This window comes from Pan troglodytes, chromosome 2, assembly GCF_028858775.2.
Source record: "Pan troglodytes isolate AG18354 chromosome 2, NHGRI_mPanTro3-v2.0_pri, whole genome shotgun sequence".
NCBI classification, from domain to species: Eukaryota; Metazoa; Chordata; class Mammalia; order Primates; family Hominidae; genus Pan; species Pan troglodytes.
Genome location: NC_086015.1, coordinates 125,685,663 through 125,704,667, shown reverse-complemented (window position 1 = coordinate 125,704,667; position 19,005 = coordinate 125,685,663). Strand labels below are relative to the sequence as shown.

Sequence of the window (19,005 nt, the reverse complement as noted above, 5' to 3'; positions counted from 1 at the left end):
TGGAATATTTCTCCATTTTTTTTTTTAGATCATCAGTTTTGTAGTTTTCCTCATATATATCCTGTTGTACATATTTATTAGATTTACACTTTTTTGATGCTGATGTAAATGAGATTCTTTTTTTTTTTTTTTTTGAGACAGAGTTTCGCTCTTTCGCCCAGGCTGGAGTGCAGTGGCACGGTCTCGGCTCCTGCAACCTCCACCTCCTGTGTTCAAGCAATTCTGCCTCAGCCTCCCAAGTAGCTGGGAATACAGGTGCCCGCTGCCATGTCTGGCTAATTTTTGTATTTTTAGTAGAGACGGAGTTTCACCATGTGGGCCAGGCTAGTCTTGAACTCCTGACCTCAGGTGATCCACCCGCGTTGGCCTCCCGAAGAGTTGGGATTACAGGCTTGAGCCACCATGCCTGGCCTGTTTGCTGAGTTTTTATCATGAATAGGTATTAGATTTTGTTAAATGCTTTTTTGCATCCGTTGAAATGATCGTAAGTTGATTACATTGATTCATTTTTTTAAAATGACGGATCAGCCTGGCATATTTGGAATAAATCCACTTGGTATATAATTCTTTGTATACATTCTTGGATTTGATTTGATAATGTTTTGTTGAGGATTTTTGTATTCATGTTCATGAGACATATTAGTCTGTAATTTTCCTTTCTTATGATGTCTTTATTTAATTTTGGTATTGGGGAAGTGCTGGCCTCAAAGATTTGAGTTAAGAAGTATCCCCACTGTTTGTTTTCTGGAAGAGATGGTAGAATACTAGTATCGTTTTGTCCGTAAATGTTTGCCAGAATTCACCAGTGTGAAACCCTCATCCTGATGTTTTCTATTCTGGGAAGTTATTAATGATTCAATTTATTTAATACATGTAAGCCTGTTCACATCATTCATTTCTCCATGACTGAGTTTTGGTGGTTTGTGTCTTTCAAGAAATTGTTCATTTTATCATCTGAATGATCAAATGTGTGAGCATAGAGTTGTTTGTAGTATTCCTTTATTATCCTTTTAATATCCATGAGATCAAGTGATGATTCTCTTTCATGATATTAGTAATTTTGTCTTTTCTCCTTTTTTCTTGTTTGGCTAGAGATTTATTTTTATATATTTTTGAATTCTTCCTCCCCCACACAAAAAAGCAATATGTGAGAAAGAAATAGATTAGCACTAGCAGTAAGTTTCAAAATGACCTTACCAAACATTCACATAATGCAACTGGATTCATTATCCCTGCCTCTCTGTACTCAACTTGAGAAACCAGAATGATAAAAAATGACATGACTATTTACTGTGAATGTGATACAGTAATCATGTCTCTGAAGTTCAAGTATGATTAATCTTGATTACATACGGTTATACATTCTGCTTGAATTAAAGGAAAAATACCAGTTCTAGAATCCTCTGACATTTGTTTATTCTTCCCACAACTTACTTTACTAAAATTCTAATCATCTTTGAAAGATTTGGCCTATCAGGCTTGTGCTGGCTTTTAGCACCAAGAGTGTCATGTTTGAGAGGTGTGGCTATCTATGGAAACAAAGATGAAATTACTCAAACCTATACTATTTTGATGAGTCGCTCATTTCAAGGTATTAATAAGTGAGTATTCCTGTTTTTGGAATGCATAAATTGTGAAGAGAAAAGAATGGAGAAAGGTGCCAGAGAACTGGTTTGGGATAATTTATTTAGAGGGTTTTTTGTTTTTGTTTTGTGAAAAGGTATAGCTTGTATGGTTGAAAGAGTGCTTGTTTTTTGTTTTTTTTTTTAAGTCTCTGCAGTGAAGTTGAGGATGACTCGCTCACTAATTTCATAAGTTTAACAAAATTAAAAGTTTTGTTTGACTACATTATTCTTTGTATTTAGGTACCTAGTAGAACTGGGTTGTATCAAGCCGCTCTGTGATCTCCTCACGGTCATGGACTCTAAGATTGTACAGGTTGCCCTAAATGGCTTGGAAAATATCCTGAGGCTTGGAGAACAGGAAGCCAAAAGGAATGGCACTGGCATTAACCCTTACTGTGCTTTGATTGAAGAAGCTTATGGTAAGATGGTTTGGTTGAAGAAGTTTATGGCCAAGAATGAATTGGGTCATAGATAGAGTTCAGTAAAAACAATACTACTACTGCTAGGCACTGGATGAAAAGAGGACTGTTAGGAAATTGCTGCTTCTGCAGACTGGATATTACTTGCATATGTATTTAAGATGTCAGTTTATAATACTAGCTTTCAGATGTAATCCCAGCAGTTATTTCTGTGCTATTATAAAATACTTATGAGATACAAATAATCTTTCTTTACATCAAGAACAGAGATATATGACAAAATATAGTTTAGGAATATATAGTTATGGAATTTCCAATATTTATTGAAGTTTTCAATAAAGATTTTCCTTTATTCTTCATTTTAGGTCTGGATAAAATTGAGTTCTTACAGAGTCATGAAAACCAGGAGATCTACCAAAAGGCCTTTGATCTTATTGAGCATTACTTCGGGACCGAAGATGAAGACAGCAGCATTGCACCCCAGGTTGACCTTAACCAGCAGCAGTACATCTTCCAGCAGTGTGAGGCTCCTATGGAAGGTTTCCAGCTTTGAAGCAATACTCTGCTTTCACGTTCCTGTGTCAGACCAGGCTACCCAGTCGAGTCCTCTTGTGGAGCCCACAGTCCTCATGGAGCTAACTTCTCAAATGTTTTCCATAATACTGTTTGCGCTCATTTGCTTGCCTTGCGCACCTGCTCTCTTACACACATCTGGAAAACCTCCGGCTCTCTGTGGTGGAATACCCTTCTAATAAAAGGGTAACCAGAACGGCCCACTCTCTTTTACGGAAAAATCCCTAGGCTTTGAAGATCCGCACTTACGTTAGAGTTATGGGAATATACACATATTAATGTGGCTCCCTTTTTCTTGTGGGGGAATAAAAGAGGACTCCTCCTCATTCCCTTTAACATGGGGGAAAAAACTGACATTAAAAGATGAGACTAAATCTTTATCTTGAATTTTACACAACTACTTACGACAAGGGAGATGTTTAGACCTGTTGTGTATACTTCAGAGTACTTTTCATGAGTTCTTCCACAGTGAACCCTTGGATTACCTGGTGGCTTTTTCTAGCCAGATTTGCATTAATCCTTACTGAGATTGGATGGTTTTCTTTCCTCTATTGGCGCCATTCTTCAGATATTAAAGTTAAACCATCCACTCCCTCACCTTCAGCCTTCAGTGAATGTGCTTTCTAGTTGTCAGGAATGCTGAAGAATTAACACTTTGACTCCTAAATGTGATACTGGTTTGTAGATTCCCTTAGAGCAGAAAGGAGAGGGGCACATATTAATTTGTATCGCTTTTGCTTCTCTTTGGTCTTTTGTGTCTTAGAATTTGGAAGTGGTTCATTTCTGTTGCTGGTATGAGGATTTCGAATACTTAGTAATCGAAAACCATATCCTGTAATTTAATAAAAAAAACTAAGGAAGAAAAAACCCTCCAATTTTCCCAAATGCAATCAGTGTAACTAGGGGCTGTGTTTCTGCATTAAAATAAATGTTTCAGGCTTTGTGGTCCTGATCAAGGTCCTCATTAAAAAATTGGAGTTCACCCTAGGTGCTTTTCCCCTCTGTGACTGGCAGATAACACATACTTTTGAAAGTAACTTTGGGATTTTTTTCTTAGGTGCAGCTTGATTCTAATCTTTTCATGCTGCACACGATTCCTTTAATGTAGCATCCTTATCTGAAAGAAATAACCATCTTCTCAACATGACCTGCTTAACCCAAATAAGAACAGTGATCTTATAACCTCATTGTTTCCTAATCATTTTATTTCATCTCCTGCTAGTACTGTGCCGCTTCCCCCTCCCCCCACACAAAATAAAAACAGTATCTGCCTTCTGGCTCATTTAATGATGACTGCAATCTGTACCTGCAAATGGCGCTTCCAGTACTGTGTTCAGTGATCCACATTTGTGCTTGGACTGGAATGAAAAAATACGCTTAATTGCCAAGACAACTGCAAATGAGTTCAATACGACTTCTCGGTGCTAGTTGGCCATCTTGACTCAATGTTGGGATACACTACCAGAGAAGATTTTTTTGTTGATGTGCTGTTCAAAGTGAATTCTGAAGGAAAAGGTTGCTCACCTCTGTTTCAGAGCATACCCTTTTAAACCTTTTTAGACTTGTCCTCTTCTAGAATTCATTATAACCCCAAAGTGTAAAAACCATTTGGAAGTTGCCCCTGACAAGCTATTATACATCTCTGGTAAATCCTGCTGAATGTAAGGGATATTCAGAGCTTTTCATACCTCATCATGATGTTATTTAAGCAGCCAACTTATGTGACCTGATTTAAACTTTTAAAAAATCCACTTCATTCAAACTAGAAAGAGTCAAAGACAAAGGACATTTATCAGCCAAGAGTGTGACGCATTCTTCGCATCTAGTCTGTAGTAGTGTCTGTGCTCTGGGATGGATACCGTCTGATGTCTGTTTGTTATTGATGGCGCAGCCACTGCAAAACTAGTCAACTCCCATCTATAACTGTTACTTTTTCTAGTGCTGCTTTGTGCTGAGAGAACATTTTAGTTTACTGCACTTGACCTGTAAAAGACTGATTCTTTGTAATTTTAGGGATAAATTAGGTGGTTAATTTAAAGAAGAAATTTCAATGTTGCCTTTACATCACATTAAAATATAACTTCTTTCAGAAGGATAATAGAAGCACTGATTCATAGTAAAAATCTTGTTTTTAGCTTTGACTTTTTTGTGGCTGTTTTTTAAAATTGTAAATTACTAGTAACATGTCATTTCTATAGGATGTTTTAAATTATGTACCTTCCATTGGATAGTTAAAATAATTTCATTTTATAAGCCAATTTGAGTGGGAAAGATAAAAAGCACACAGTTGTCTCCCCACATTAGGAAGAGTAGTGTGCATTCAGACATTCGGAATTTTTGCTAGTAGTTGGAGATGTTTCAGTGAGTGAATTAAAACAAAGTCTATTTAACTGATGTGATCTATTTTGTGTCTAAAACAGAGGAATTTATCTTGTCCTAGAAGTTCATGAACTATAAGATCTAAGTTTTTTTTTTCTTTTTTAACAATAAAATGATTTTTTCTTAAAGTATCAAAGTTGGAATTGGCTAAAAGTGAAGTAGCATAACTCAGATGTGTTGGAACTTGGTACTGAAGCAGCCTTTTTGGTAACAGAAATGACATTTTAAGGGGTAACTGTAAATCCTGTTTTTAGTTCTTTGCCTCTCAGATTCTGTTAACTTAGTTTAAATTCACTGAATACCCTACCACTAAGGCGTTGCTCATTACAAAAGCATGTTAATTTCAATACAGGAAAACTCTTTTGTAGTTTTATATATGGATTGGGGAAAGTGACTTTGTTTTACTTTTCCTTTTTATTCCCCTCCATCCTCCAAACTTCCAATCTATATTATTTGTAATGAGAACTTTGGTGGGGGAAAAAAAGCATTAAGAGAATTTTGGATGTAAAGGCATCTGGTATCTGATGGACCAGCAGGTAGATGTGGTTGGATTGAGAAATTTTGGGTAAGGTAGATGATAGAAGAAAGAGATTTTAGGAGACACAGTTCTCTGTGGAACACTTTCTTTCATGTTCCTGTAACTAATTGATCAAGACCCTTTTAAACGCTTATCTTTGTCAGTTCCGCTTTTGAAAAAACTATTGCCCTAGGATTGTTTCTTCCATATGACAGATGAAGGTTATTGGCTCTGAGTCATTTTTGGCATTATCGTCACAGATAAAAAGATTGGCAATTAATCTCATAAAAAATCTGAATTATTCCAGATTGCTGCCGATTTTTGCCTAAGAAACAATATGTAAGTATATTTTATAAACCAAACTTTGTCAACCAATTCTCCTATTGTACGTCTACCCACAGGCAACTTTGAATTTACTTCTCTAGTGCTAAATAAACATTTCAGCGATTTAATCCCCCAACTTGGGGGATGCATTATGAAAAGGTTTTCCTGGAGTCAAGGGGTTTTTCTTTCTCGCTAGTTTTGTGAAAATTTTTATATAATAGGCAAATCATTATAACTTTTTAGGGGTTGATGGTTTTTAAGTATATTGGAAATTGTGGTGTCTAAGGATGATGTTCAGTGAAGAAAAGGGATCCACTTTTAGAAACCAGCATTGTTTGCTTTCAACTTTCATACTGTATGCTAACTCCTACATTCCAAAATGTGCTCATTTGCAGACACAGGTATGCCTATATACATGGAAGTCTCAAATCTGAATTTTTATCCATCTCAATATGACCATTTCTCTCTGTTGTGAGCTGAACAGATAAAGTATATATCTGCCAGGTTGGGAAATATTTTGGTCTATCTTTTCCTGTCATCAGAAGTTAATTTTAAAAAATTATCAAAGGTCAGATGTGACTACTACAGTAAGTTGGCTATCATAAAGAATATTCCATAAAATGTTTTATCTGCCATACAAAATTACTGGGTTTATGGCCGGATGTGGTGGCTCATGCCTGTAATCCCAGCACTTCAGGATTACAGGTTATATACAGGTTATAACAATGGATACCAGGACATCAGAATATCTGATAAAGCAAATATTTATATGCTAATTTAAAATATCAAATTGCTACTGGACATAAAATACATCTGGAAGCTTGGGGTAAGAAGAAAGAAAAGAAGTGTTCCGTTCTGTTTTCAACTAAGGGTAAACGAAGTCCCAGAGTGTTTTCCCTGTAGGTCAAATTAAGGTAACATGTCTTTATTTGATCATCTTTGTACACCAGATACCTGGCTAAGGGCTTTCCTTTTTTCTCATGTAGTCTTCCAAATGTTCTTTGATAATTGTCACTATATTATAGATGACAAAGTGAAGACTTACGAGAAATTACTTTGCCCCAAGGTTACAACACTTAGATGGCTGTCCAAGGGAGGGGAAGAGCCCTGCAAATTCTGTGTCTTGAAGAAAGCAGTGGCCACGCAGTAGTTCCGTGCCCAGGAACTCCCAGAACTAGACTTGGCAACCACAGCTAGGCCAGCCTTTTTTGTTAGACCATTCTTCCTGACTCCTGCTCACCATCAGCACCCTTAAAATGACGAAATCAGGCTTAAGTTGCTTTTAGGTTACACAGACTGGAGTGTAGGCCCTCTCAGGCCAAACATCTTTCCTCTTCTGTGGTGCTAAAATTCTGTATGACCAGACAAGTATGGTAATAGGTTTTTTTTTTTTTTTTGTGCAAATGATTTTGTGTTTAGTAAAATAATGGCTAAACACATGGATCCATTCAAACGCACAAATGTGGAAAGTATTGACACAGAAGGAAAGGCTTTGAAGAATTACTGCCTCAGGAAGCAGTGCCATGGATGCGAATTTAACACAGTCTACTTCTTCCTAAAGGAATATCATCCCAAGGAATGTCAAAAATTAAAATCACCTTTTAATGTACTGGTTGTTGAGTGTTTCTGCTTTACCTCAAGTCATTCTGACCACTCTACATCCTGCTTCAAAGTGTTCTGACACTTAGATTTGGAATGGCTCTAATGATTCTTTGTACTTGAATGTGGTCTGTCAGGCCATGGGTGAGTGCCTTGCACATAGTAGACATTCAATAAATACTAAATGAAGGAATATGCATGCATCTTTGTGATGTTAGTAAAGGGTGCTTGATAAAAGAAAATTCAAAGGAATTCCCTTATGCTGTTACTTGAAACCAGGATTAACATCTTAAGCAAATGTCTCAACGTGTTTTATATGCAGTTACTTTTCAGAAGACATGATTTGACCTGAAGTTTACAAAATCAAACATTGTCATAGCAGAGGTCTGGTATTTAAAAACAAACAAAGTGTCTTAGAAAAGCTAGTGGCCGGGTGCGGTGGCTCATGCCTGTAATCCCAGCACTTTGGGAGGCCGAGGCAGGTGGATCACGAGGTCAGGAGATCGAGACCATCGTGGCTAATATGGTGAAACCTCGTCTCTACTAAAAGTACAAAAAACTAGCCGGGTGTGGTGGCGGGCGCCTGTAGTCCCAGCTACTTGGGAGGCTGAGGCAGGAGAATGGTGTGAACCCAGGAGGCAGAGCTTGCAGTGGGTGGAGATTGCACCACTGCACTCCAGCCTGGGTGACAGTGCAAGACTCCATCTCAAAAAAAAAAAAAAAAAAAAAAGCTGATGGGTATATTTTACAGTAAAGAAAAAAATTTATTAATATCCAACCGATGTGGAAGCTGCTGGTTGCCTTAGGCTATTACACAGGGATTTTTCCTTTTTACATATTGTATGTATTGCATAAGTGACAGATGAGTAGAAACAAAGATGATTTATTTCTTCACTCCATGACTGCTTCTCTTCTATTTTGTTGAAGAGATTCCACTGACCAAGTATTTTATTCTGAAAACAAAGAACATTTGAGGCAAAACATAGCCTTAGTTCCTGCAGACTACACTGTTTTATAAATCGTACAAAATTACTGGGTTTATGTCCGGATGTGGTGGCTCATGCCTGTAGTCCCAGCACTTTGGGAAGCCAAGGCAGGCAAATCACTTGAGGTCAGGAGTTTGAGGCCAGCCTGGCAAACATGGCGACACCCTGTCTCTACTAAAAAAAAAATTAGCCAGCCATCGTACCACAAGCTTGCAATCCCAGCTACTCAAGAGGTCGAGGCAGGAGAATCGCTTGAATCCGGGAGGTGGAGGTTGCAGTGAGCCGAGATTGCACCACTGCACTCCAACTTGGCTGACAGAGCAAGACTCCATCTCAAAAAAAAAAAAAAAAAAAAATCACTGGGTTTACAAGTTTATTAAAGATAGCTTGAATGATTGTTGCCCCATTTCACTTGCATTTTGAAGGAGTCATTGTTTTCTCTAATTTTAAATTAATATACAGTCATTTCTGTGTTTTTTGCAGAAAGTAAAATTACTCATTCTTATTCATATCCACTTAACCTGCAGAAGGCCAATGTAGTCCGCTGGGAGTCCTCAATAAGGATCACTGCTTTACCCACCACTTGGGCCGGGCATTATTAAGATACAGTGATGGGTAAGGAGAAAACAGAAACGCAAAAGACCGTAATGGGTGGTGAGAGAACAGTACCAGGTTTGGGAGAGACCTGCGCAGGCTGAGGTGTAAACTACCAGAGTGTGGAATGGTTGCAAGATTAAGTTATGATTATGAGGAGTGTCCTCTTGGGAAGTCAAAAGTAGTGTCTGCTGGACACAGCCCCAGTTTACATTTGGAGATCAGCTAACACCTGTGAATTATTTTACTGCCCCCTTTCACTTTTAAAAATGTCCCAGTTTAGATAATGTTATGTGGCCACTCCATATTTATAAAGCCCAACTAGATTTTCATACATTGGCTAATGGTCTTCAGCAACTAGGTATACATAGTTCTATTAATGCTTGATATTGAGACTGGATTTGGTAGTTAAGAATTGCTATGAAGGAAGTTGAGACATTCCTTAATGTGGGAATCACTCCCATGCCATGGTTTGGTCCAGCACACATACAAAAAAAAAAAAATTGTTTTTAAATTTAAAAATTGCCCCATTTGTGGCAACACATCTGTTTAGATATTTACAATACTGAGGGGCAAGGGAAACACACCTTTAAACTATATTAAGATAAGAGACTTTCATTTCTAAGATGTCTATGGGAAATTTAAAGAAATCTAGTTGATTTCCGTAGGGAGGAAACTTCCAAAGCACTTAGATGGTAAAGATTAAGGGCAGCAGAAATAGAAACTGTTAATGAGACCATGTAAGAAATTTTGCTTGGTCAACCCGGGCAATGTAGTGAAACTCTGTCTCTACAAAGGGTTGTTGTTGTTTTTTGAGATGAAGTCTCGCTCTTGTCCCTCAGGCTAGAGTGTGATGGCACAATCTCGGCTCACTGCAACCTCTGCCTCCTGGGTTCAAGCGATTCTCCTGCCTCAGCCCCCTGAGTAGCTGGGATTACAGGCGCCTGCCACCACGCCCGGCTAATTTTTGTATTTTTAGTTGAGAAGGGGCTTCACCATGTTGGCCAGGCTGGTCTAGAACTCCTGACCTCAGGTGATCCACCCGCCTCGGCCTCCCAAAGTGCTGGGATTACAGGCGTGAGCCATCGTGCCCAGCCAACAAGGTATTTTAAAAATTAGCCGGGCATGGTGGCGGGTGCCTGTGGGAGGCTGAGGTGGGAGGATCGCCTGAGCCCTGGCAACGCTGCAGTGAACTGAGATGGCACCACTGCACTCCAGCCTGGGCGACAAGGGCAAAACTCCGTCTCATAAATAATAAGTAAATAAGAAACCCAAAATGCGTATCTCTTATTCTGCCACTTTGGATTTACCTACATGTATCAGTATTCAGCAAAACTCCGTCTCATAAATGAATAAATAAGGAACCCAAAATGCAAATCTCTATTCTGCCACTTCGGATTTACCTGTATCAGTATTCCGTGCTCCTGCACCGAAATGTCGCTGCTCCTCCCAAGCAAGTAAACTGAAAATCTTAGTTCTAATTTCCTAAGGACTACAATCTTAGGACTACATGTTAATATCAGAACATGAATGAATAAACAATAGAACATAACTAGTTATATTCGCCAGGCGCGGTGGCTCACGCTTGTAATCCCAGCACTTTGGGAGGCCGAGGCGGGCGGATCAGCTGAGGTCAGGAGTTCAAGACCAGCCTGGCCAACATGGAGAAACCCTGACTCTACTAAAAATACAAAATTAGCCGGGCATGGTGGCGCATGCCTGTAATCCCAGTTACCCGGGAGGCTGAGGCAGGAGAATCGTTTGAACCAGGGAGGTGGAGATTGCAGTGAGCTGAGATCGCGCCATTGCACTCCAGCCTGGGCAACAAGAGCGAAACTCTGTCTCAAAAAAAAAAAAAAAAAAAACTAGTTATATTCATAGACTTGATCTTGTTTGCATATGTTCCTAATGCTATTTGTAAACAAATCCCAGACATCAAGAAATGGATTTTGTTAATAGGAATTTCTTCAGATTTTGGGAAAATCTGAAGAAAAATATCTTCCGGATCTTCCTATCAACACATCCTTTATTGTGTCCCCCCCTCTCTCTTGCTTGTGATAGCTGTGGTGGGCTAAATATATTCCAGCACTAATACCCTATCCTAGCCTTCATGTCAAGTGTTCACGATTCTTAAATTTTACTCTTCTAGTGCATACAACAGTTACTGGAAAATGCAGACTTAAATTATTTGAAACAATGATTAAACTCTGCTCCTGTGCTCCAAGGGGCTTTTACGTTACCTTTTATTGAGTTAATAAAAATGGAAATAGTTTTCAATTGGTGCAGTTTCTAAACTTCTCAGCAAAAATCACTAATCCAGGCTAATGGGAAGAGAAAAGCAGCAGCAGGGTTTAGTTAGAATTGAACTTTAAGATATGCTGAAGGAAAAAAAATTTCTAAAAGTGTTAACAAGGGGAGGTCCATGGAGACCTTAATAGCTAAAAACCGTTGTAATTTAATGTATAGAAATAAATACTCTAAACCATTTTAAAGTCTTCATTCTCAGGACTACCTCACTGTGTTTATACAGTTAATATGCACTAGCTAAGACTAAAGTATTTGTCCAATTCTTATTTAAATTTCCCCCTAGACTGGTAGGGTCTTAAAGTAATGATATTTTAACTACAGTCGGTTTATTACAGGTGACCTAACGGTGCCTGTTGTGCCTTATAAAGGCCAAGACTTTCAATTATCCCTAATAAGTATACAATAGGATACCCATTGTTTCCAAGTGCTTTTAAATTCTTGACGCTGATGAGACATTTGCATCGTGACCAGCCACCAGTAAAATCTTTTAAGCCACGCTTTTTCTGCTTTTCTTGGGCACTCTTTTTTTTTTTTTTTTGAGACGGAGTCTCACTGTTGCCCAGGCTGGAGTGCACTGGTGGAATCTCAGCTTACTGCACCCTCCACCTCCTGGTTCATGCGATTCTCCCACCTCAGCCTCCTGAGTAGCTGGGACTACAGGCGTGCGCCATCACGCACAGCTAATTTTTGTATTTTTAGCAGTATTGGTTGCGCCATGTTGGTCAGGCTGGTCTCGAACACCTGACCTAAAGTGTCCCGCCCGACTGGGCCTCCCAAAGTGCTGGGATTACAGGCGTGAGTGCTCGGCCTCGGGCACTCTTTATTGAGCAACAACAGGTTGGAGAAACTAGTAGGGCTTCCAGTTTTTTGGTAAACCTATTGTTTAAAAGTCTGCCTGGTCATCAGATTCCAGTCGTCTTGTTTCTGCCTCAGATGATAAAACTCTAAAATTATAGGATGTGAGATCTGGAAAGTGTTTGAAAACACTAAAGGGGCACAGTAATTATGTCTTTCGTTGCAACTTCAATAGCATGTATATTTTACACACTTTCATGACCATTAATCATCTCCTAAAACTGGGGAAAGCTCTCTAAAACCTCCTTAAGAGTAACCTTATCCGTTACCCTATTCCACCAACCTCTTTGTCCTTTTCTGTTTCAAGCAACTTTGAGATACCGACTTCTCTATGGAAGCTTAAGCCGTAGATGCTAAAACAAACGTTTGCTCGTTACTCCCAGCAGAGCACCGGCTTTTAAAGGACCTCAACAGACACGTTTCTTAACCTTTACGAAACTTTTACAGGGGAAACTTAAACCAGGAATTTTACAATCTGGCATAAATTCTGTCACCCGCCCCGTGACTCCATCGCCACACATGCCACCTGGCTCCACACCACAACAAACAGGTGGGAGCGGAACCCATGCAAAGCAGGAGCTTCCCCCGTTTCCGGCGTCTGGGTGGATCTACGTTAGCTGCCGTTTAGGCAGCTTACGCGTCAAGTGTGGGCCTAAGCCTGCAGCTAAGGTAGGCATCAGCAAATCTAGTCCTTCTCTGTGACAATTTCCAAAAAGAAATGGTTTTTGAAACAACGATCCACTGCTTCCCACACTATCTAGTTAGGTCCGGTACAGACCCTACCCAGCTAATGCACTCACCCAAGAAGGCAGTCGCTTTCGCATTTGAAGGGCGGGGCGAAAAAGACCGGAAATGAACATTGACGACTTTTTTGCGCAGGCGCAGATGGCCGTCTCCCATTGGTCATCTCGGCTCGGTAGTGGTAGGAGGGACTTCCTTTGCACATGCGCCGGGCTGCTTTTCCGGCTTTGTTGGAGATTGACACGGCAGTGCACACCTGCTGGTACGTGCAAAAGTAGCCGACAGGCCAGAGTTTCCAGTTTCGGTGGCTTCGTAGGCTTTTAGCTTCTGAAATCCGCTAAAAGCGGCGGTTCATTCATCTTCAAGTACCTAGCCTGACTGGTAGGGCTGCTCAGCATTCTGAAACATTTCGACCTGGGGAGGGGGGCGGCGGTGAAAGAATACTTTCTGTAGAGAGTGCCCCTCGCGTCGCCCCTGCTTTGAAGGCTTTACATATTAACGGAATGCCGAACATTTGTGTCCTACTTGCTGACAGCGCACAGGATCCTTCTAACAGTATTTCTCAAGTACTTAACAAAAAGATGAAAACTTGAAGTCCAAGCCGTGCTGCTGATTCCGTCTATCTCACAGTTTAAAGACTGTCCAGAAACTTTAAGCTTTCAAAACTGTACATTTTAAAATCCTGTGCGTTTATCTTCATTTTGCTGGGCAGAAAGCCAAAGTACTGGACTGCCTGGTTCAGGGCTGAACGCCTAGTACACCTGCTAACTTGGAGCTTCAGAGCCATGGCAACCAAGGACTCAAGAGACGCCAAAGCACAGTTGGCCCTCTCCTCATCGGCCAATCAGAGCAAGGAAGTGCCTGAAAACCCAAACTATGCTCTCAAATGTACTCTTGTGGGACACACGGAAGCAGTGTCATCAGTTAAGTTTAGTCCTAATGGAGAATGGCTAGCAAGTTCTTCTGCTGATAGGCTAATCATAATTTGGGGAGCATATGATGGAAAATATGAGAAAACACTCTATGGTCATAATTTGGAAATATCGGATGTTGCCTGGTCATCAGATTCCAGTCGTCTTGTTTCTGCCTCAGATGATAAAACTCTAAAATTATGGGATGTGAGATCTGGAAAATGTTTGAAAACACTGAAGGGGCACAGTAATTATGTCTTTTGTTGTAACTTCAATCCGCCATCCAACCTTATAATCTCGGGATCTTTTGATGAGACTGTAAAAATATGGGAGGTGAAAACAGGAAAGTGTCTCAAGACTTTGTCTGCTCATTCTGACCCAGTTTCTGCTGTTCATTTTAATTGTAGTGGGTCCTTGATAGTGTCAGGTAGCTATGATGGCCTCTGTAGAATCTGGGATGCTGCATCAGGTCAGTGTTTAAAAACGCTCGTTGATGACGATAACCCTCCTGTCTCTTTTGTAAAGTTTTCTCCAAATGGTAAATACATTCTCACTGCAACTTTGGACAACACTCTTAAACTATGGGATTATAGCAGAGGCAGGTGCCTGAAAACATACACTGGTCATAAGAATGAGAAATATTGCATATTTGCCAATTTTTCAGTTACTGGTGGAAAGTGGATTGTGTCTGGTTCCGAGGATAACCTGGTTTACATTTGGAACCTTCAGACTAAAGAGATTGTGCAGAAATTACAAGGCCATACAGATGTTGTGATCTCAGCAGCTTGTCATCCTACAGAAAACCTCATCGCATCAGCAGCATTAGAAAATGACAAAACAATTAAACTGTGGATGAGTAACCACTAATCCCTTTGAAAATCAAGTAGTAGAGCCAAGTTGGCCAAAAAACTTGGATATTTAAAAAGATGGTTTCTTTTAATTTTGGCAGTTTGGTATTTTTAAAATTGTCTATTGTTAAATTTTGAGATTCATACACTACATTTACAAAATGAGATAGTTGAAAAAGCACATCTAGAATTCAGCTTCTGACTACCAATCTTTTTTGAGCAACTTTTTGTAATTTTTATGGATTTATGTCACTTTTATTACAGGGATATATTGCATAGTGGTGAAATCTGGGCTTAGTATACCCTCACCCAAATAGTATACATTGTACCTAGTAAATACTTTCCCATCTCTCACCCCACTCCCACCTTTGAAGGCTCTAGTGTCTATGATTCTGCTCTCCACGTCCAGGTGTACACATTGTTTATCTCCCACTTACGAGAACATGTGGTTTTTGACTTTCTGTATCATTACTTCACTTAATGGCCTCCAGGTCCATCCACGTTGTTGCAAAAGATTTCATTATTTTTTTATGGCTGAGTAGTATTCTGTGGTGTGTATGTGTGTGTGTGTATGCATATATGTGTATGTATATGTATATAAGTATATACACCACATTATCCAGTCATCTGGATATGTATATAAGTATATACACCACATTTTCTTTATCCAGTCATCTCTTCATGGACCCTTAGGTTGGTTCCATAACTTTGCTATTACGAATAGTGCTGCGATAAACAGCACTATTATGAATAGTGCTGCGATAAACAGTGCAGGTGATTTTAAAATATAATTTCCTTTGGGTAGATACCTACTAGTGGGATTGCTGGATTGAATGGTAGTTTTTAGTTGGAAAATCTCCATACTGTTTTCCAGAGGTTGTAAAATGTACATTCCTCCCAACAGTGTATAAGCTGTGCCTTTACTCTGCATCTTTGCCATGACTCTTTTTGAGACAGAGTCTCTGGTGCCCAGGCTGGAGTGCAGTGGCACAATCTTGGCTCACTGCAACCTCTGCCTCCCGGGTTCAAGCAGTTCTCATGTCTCAACATCCCACGTAGCTAGGATTACAGGCGTGCCACCATGCCTGGCTAATGTTTATATTTTTAGTAGAGACAGGGTTTCACCATGTTCGAGGCTGGTCTTGAACTCCTGGCCTCAAGTGATCCACCTGCCTCGGCCTCCCAAAGTGCTGGGATTACAGGCATGAGCCACTGTACCCAGCCATTTTTTGACTTTTTAATAATAGCCATTCTAACCGGTTTAAGAGAATATCTCATTGTGGTTATATTTTGTATTCCTCTGATGATTAGTGATGTTGAGCATTTTTTGGTGTGTGTTTGTTGGCCACTTGTATGTCTTCTTTGAAAACTGACTTCTAATCTTGAGGCCTATTAATAATTTCATTTGTCTGTCACTGGACAATTTCCCATTCCTCTCAGTGACTATCCTAGAGGATCAGTGTATTTGAGAAATATTTAGAAGTAAAGTTGACAGGACAGGATGATTGATTAAAAGAGGGGAGCAAGGGAATTTGGAATAATTCCAGGGTTTCTGGTGTGGGAGATCAGATGAACAAGTGCATAAGCCTGGGATGGTGGTGGAGGATTGGAGAGACATGCCAGATGCTACCTGCACACTTTTGGTAATATTCTGTGTGATGGGATATGAAATGGTCCATAGAAAAAAAACCGGAAAAATACGCCAAGGTTAGGTTCATTCTAAGAGTCTAAAAATTTCAAAAACCAAAACAACATTATAAATGGTGTTTCTCAAGGACCTTTCACTACCTTTTTAGATTGTGCTTGTGATTTTCAGGCAAGCTAAATGTCTGATGAAGACTGCTCTTGTTTTGTTCTGTGTCTGACCTACTATTTCCTGCCCATGCTTCAAACTCAGTTCAGAAATCACTGAAGGAACCATCCACTGCTGGCCTGCCTGCAACCACAGCTGACAGCTGAGTTAGTTAGGTTTTCCTGTCCCTATTATTTACCAGTTTGTACTGAAATGCTTTCATGGGCTGTGCTTCCAGATTATGAGTTCTGTGGAATCAGGAAGTATGTCTCTGTATTCTTGTATTCTTTGGCTTTTTTGTGTAGTAAAGGGACTCAAGTAATGTTTGACAGTGAAGGATACAACTTCATTCCTTGCCTGCTTTGATAAATTTTAGTAATAAATTCCCAAAACTATCATGTTGATTAAAAATAAAAAGTAACCGTAACCTCACACATTAACTTTATTCAAACAAACAGCACTTACAGGAAATGTAAAGTAGAAAAAGATTTCTGCCCACTTTACCTATGGAGACATGATAAACACGCAAAAAAAATCTAGAAATTAAGCAAAAAATAGCACAATAATTTAACTGAAAGCAACAAGGGCAAAACTGTCTTCTTTTGTAGTTTATGGTACCTTATAGTAGTGCTCATTCAATTTTGTTTGCTTGATAAATCTGAGGACTATGAGATATCAGAGTTACTAGTAGGGTAGGAGTGCTGTAAGGGTACTGGGAGAAGTAGGATTAGTTAGGGGCAGATCTTGAATTCTGGCCAAGAAACTGATATTTAACCCATAAAGAGATAGTCACTATATGTTATCAAATAGGAGAATAACACAAATGAGAAATGACTGTTAATTCCTGATGCATAGTAACAGTTGTGAGCTTTAGTTTAATGTAATATTTGTAATAAAAACGTTTGGCCAGGCACCATGGCTCATGCCTGTAATCCCAGCACTTTGGGAGGCCGAGGGAGGCTGATCACCTGAGGTCAGGAGTTTGAGACCAGCCTGGCCAACATGGTGAAACCCCTGTCTTTATGAAAAATACAAAAATTAGCCAGGTGTGGTGGTGCACACCTATAATGCCAGTTACTGAGGAGGCTGAGGCACGAGAATTGCTTGAACCTGGGAGACGGAGGTTGCAGTGAGCTGAGATCATGCCCTGCACTCTAGCCTGGGCGACAGTGCAAGACTGTCTCAAAAAAAAAAAAAAAAAAAGGTTTCATTAAATTTAAGCTCATAAATGTTACTACATTTATAATGTAAATCTCCAAGATACAACACATTTTTGTTGTATTGCTCTATGAAGAGGATTATTCTTAAAAGAAGTTCCACATTAAAATTTATCCACATTTAAAACATTGGTGTAGGTGTCCCAAAATAAGAAAAACTAATCTTCTAAAATGTACAAGAAACTATGCTTTTTGAAAATAAATTTGCAAGTGATAACTTGATACCTACAAAGAAGCTAAGGCCAAATTAAATATATAGACAGACATCATAAACATCCTCAGATAGATTATCAAGCTATAGGTAGTATGTTACATTTTACTGGGTATTTTATTTGGGAAGAGAGTGCCCAAACAGCTGCATGTATTTTTAATCTCTCTTATAACTCTCTGAGAACCAGCATGTTGGCATGGCTGTATACAGTAGTCACCCCTTACCCTCTGGGGATATATTCCAAGACCCCCCAGTAGATGCCTGAAACTGTGGATAGTACCCAACCCTGCATATACTATGTTTTTCGTATACATACATACCTATGATACCGTTTATTTTATAAATTAGGCACAGCACAATGCACTTTGAGGCAATTATTAAATAAGAGTTACCTGAACACTAGCACTGATTCCACGACAGCTGATCTGGTAACAGAGACGGCTAGCACATACAGTGTGAATACACCAGAGAGAGGGATGATTCACATCCCAGGTGGATGGAACAGATTGGCAAGAGATTTCATCATGCTACACTGAATGGTATGTAATCTATAACTTATGCATTGTTATAGGAATTTTCCATTTAATATTTTCAGACCTCAGGTAACTGAAACCACAGAAAACAAAGCCGTGGATAAGAAGGGACTACTATAATGACTTGTCATCCATGAATAATTAAGAAGCATGTGAGAATCAATGTTTAAAATAGAAACCTGTATTCATACCTAAATATGAGACAACTCGATATCCCAAGGTCAAACTGTAAATGAGATATATATGAGGTGCAAATACTTCTAACAGTAGTAATACATGAGATTTTTATAATTGAGAAATTTAGTTTCTCAGGTGGTAAGAAAACAGCCAGTTGAGAATTCTAAGGCATGAAGCTAAGAGGTGACTTGTGTTGACCCCAAGCAACTCCATGATGCTGGGATTTCTAAGTCCTTAGAAATTCCTGGCTGGACCTTGTCAGAATGTTTAAAAAACTATTCTCCTAAAAGCCTCCATCTGCCAGCATGTTCAAAGATTATAGAATGTGGTCTGGCTGCTTCTCAGCGCTCGCTCTATTAGGGGGCAGCCTCCCCACCAGTACACCAGGACATTTGAG

At 39.5% G+C, this 19,005-nt stretch overlaps 2 protein-coding genes and 1 long non-coding RNA gene across 11 annotated transcripts in view; 2 read left to right on the top strand and 1 right to left on the bottom strand.

Moving 5' to 3' along the window:
• Positions 1 to 5,999, top strand: part of KPNA1 (karyopherin subunit alpha 1) — a 91,092-nt gene extending 85,093 nt beyond the window's left edge. For all 9 annotated transcript variants that reach the window (XM_009446285.5, XM_001167086.7, XM_063806182.1 and 6 more), the window contains 2 exons: positions 1,866 to 2,044; positions 2,410 to 5,999. In XM_009446285.5, the coding sequence (XP_009444560.1) occupies positions 1,866 to 2,044; positions 2,410 to 2,597 (367 nt within the window). In that variant the 3' untranslated portion in view covers positions 2,598 to 5,999. The remainder of the gene's footprint in view (positions 1 to 1,865; positions 2,045 to 2,409) is intronic.
• Positions 6,000 to 7,896: 1,897 nt separating this feature from the next.
• LOC134809472 (uncharacterized) lies at positions 7,897 to 13,063 on the bottom strand. Its single transcript, XR_010155328.1, has 2 exons — positions 12,979 to 13,063; positions 7,897 to 8,389 (listed from the first exon to the last, which is right to left on the bottom strand). It is a non-coding gene; the product is annotated as an uncharacterized LOC134809472 (long non-coding RNA).
• Positions 13,064 to 13,082: 19 nt separating this feature from the next.
• WDR5B (WD repeat domain 5B) lies at positions 13,083 to 17,677 on the top strand. The gene has a single exon (XM_516691.9). It carries the CDS (start codon positions 13,705 to 13,707, stop codon positions 14,695 to 14,697), a length of 993 nt encoding a protein of 330 aa, XP_516691.2. The 5' UTR covers positions 13,083 to 13,704; the 3' UTR covers positions 14,698 to 17,677.
• The last annotated feature ends 1,328 nt before the right edge of the window (positions 17,678 to 19,005 follow it).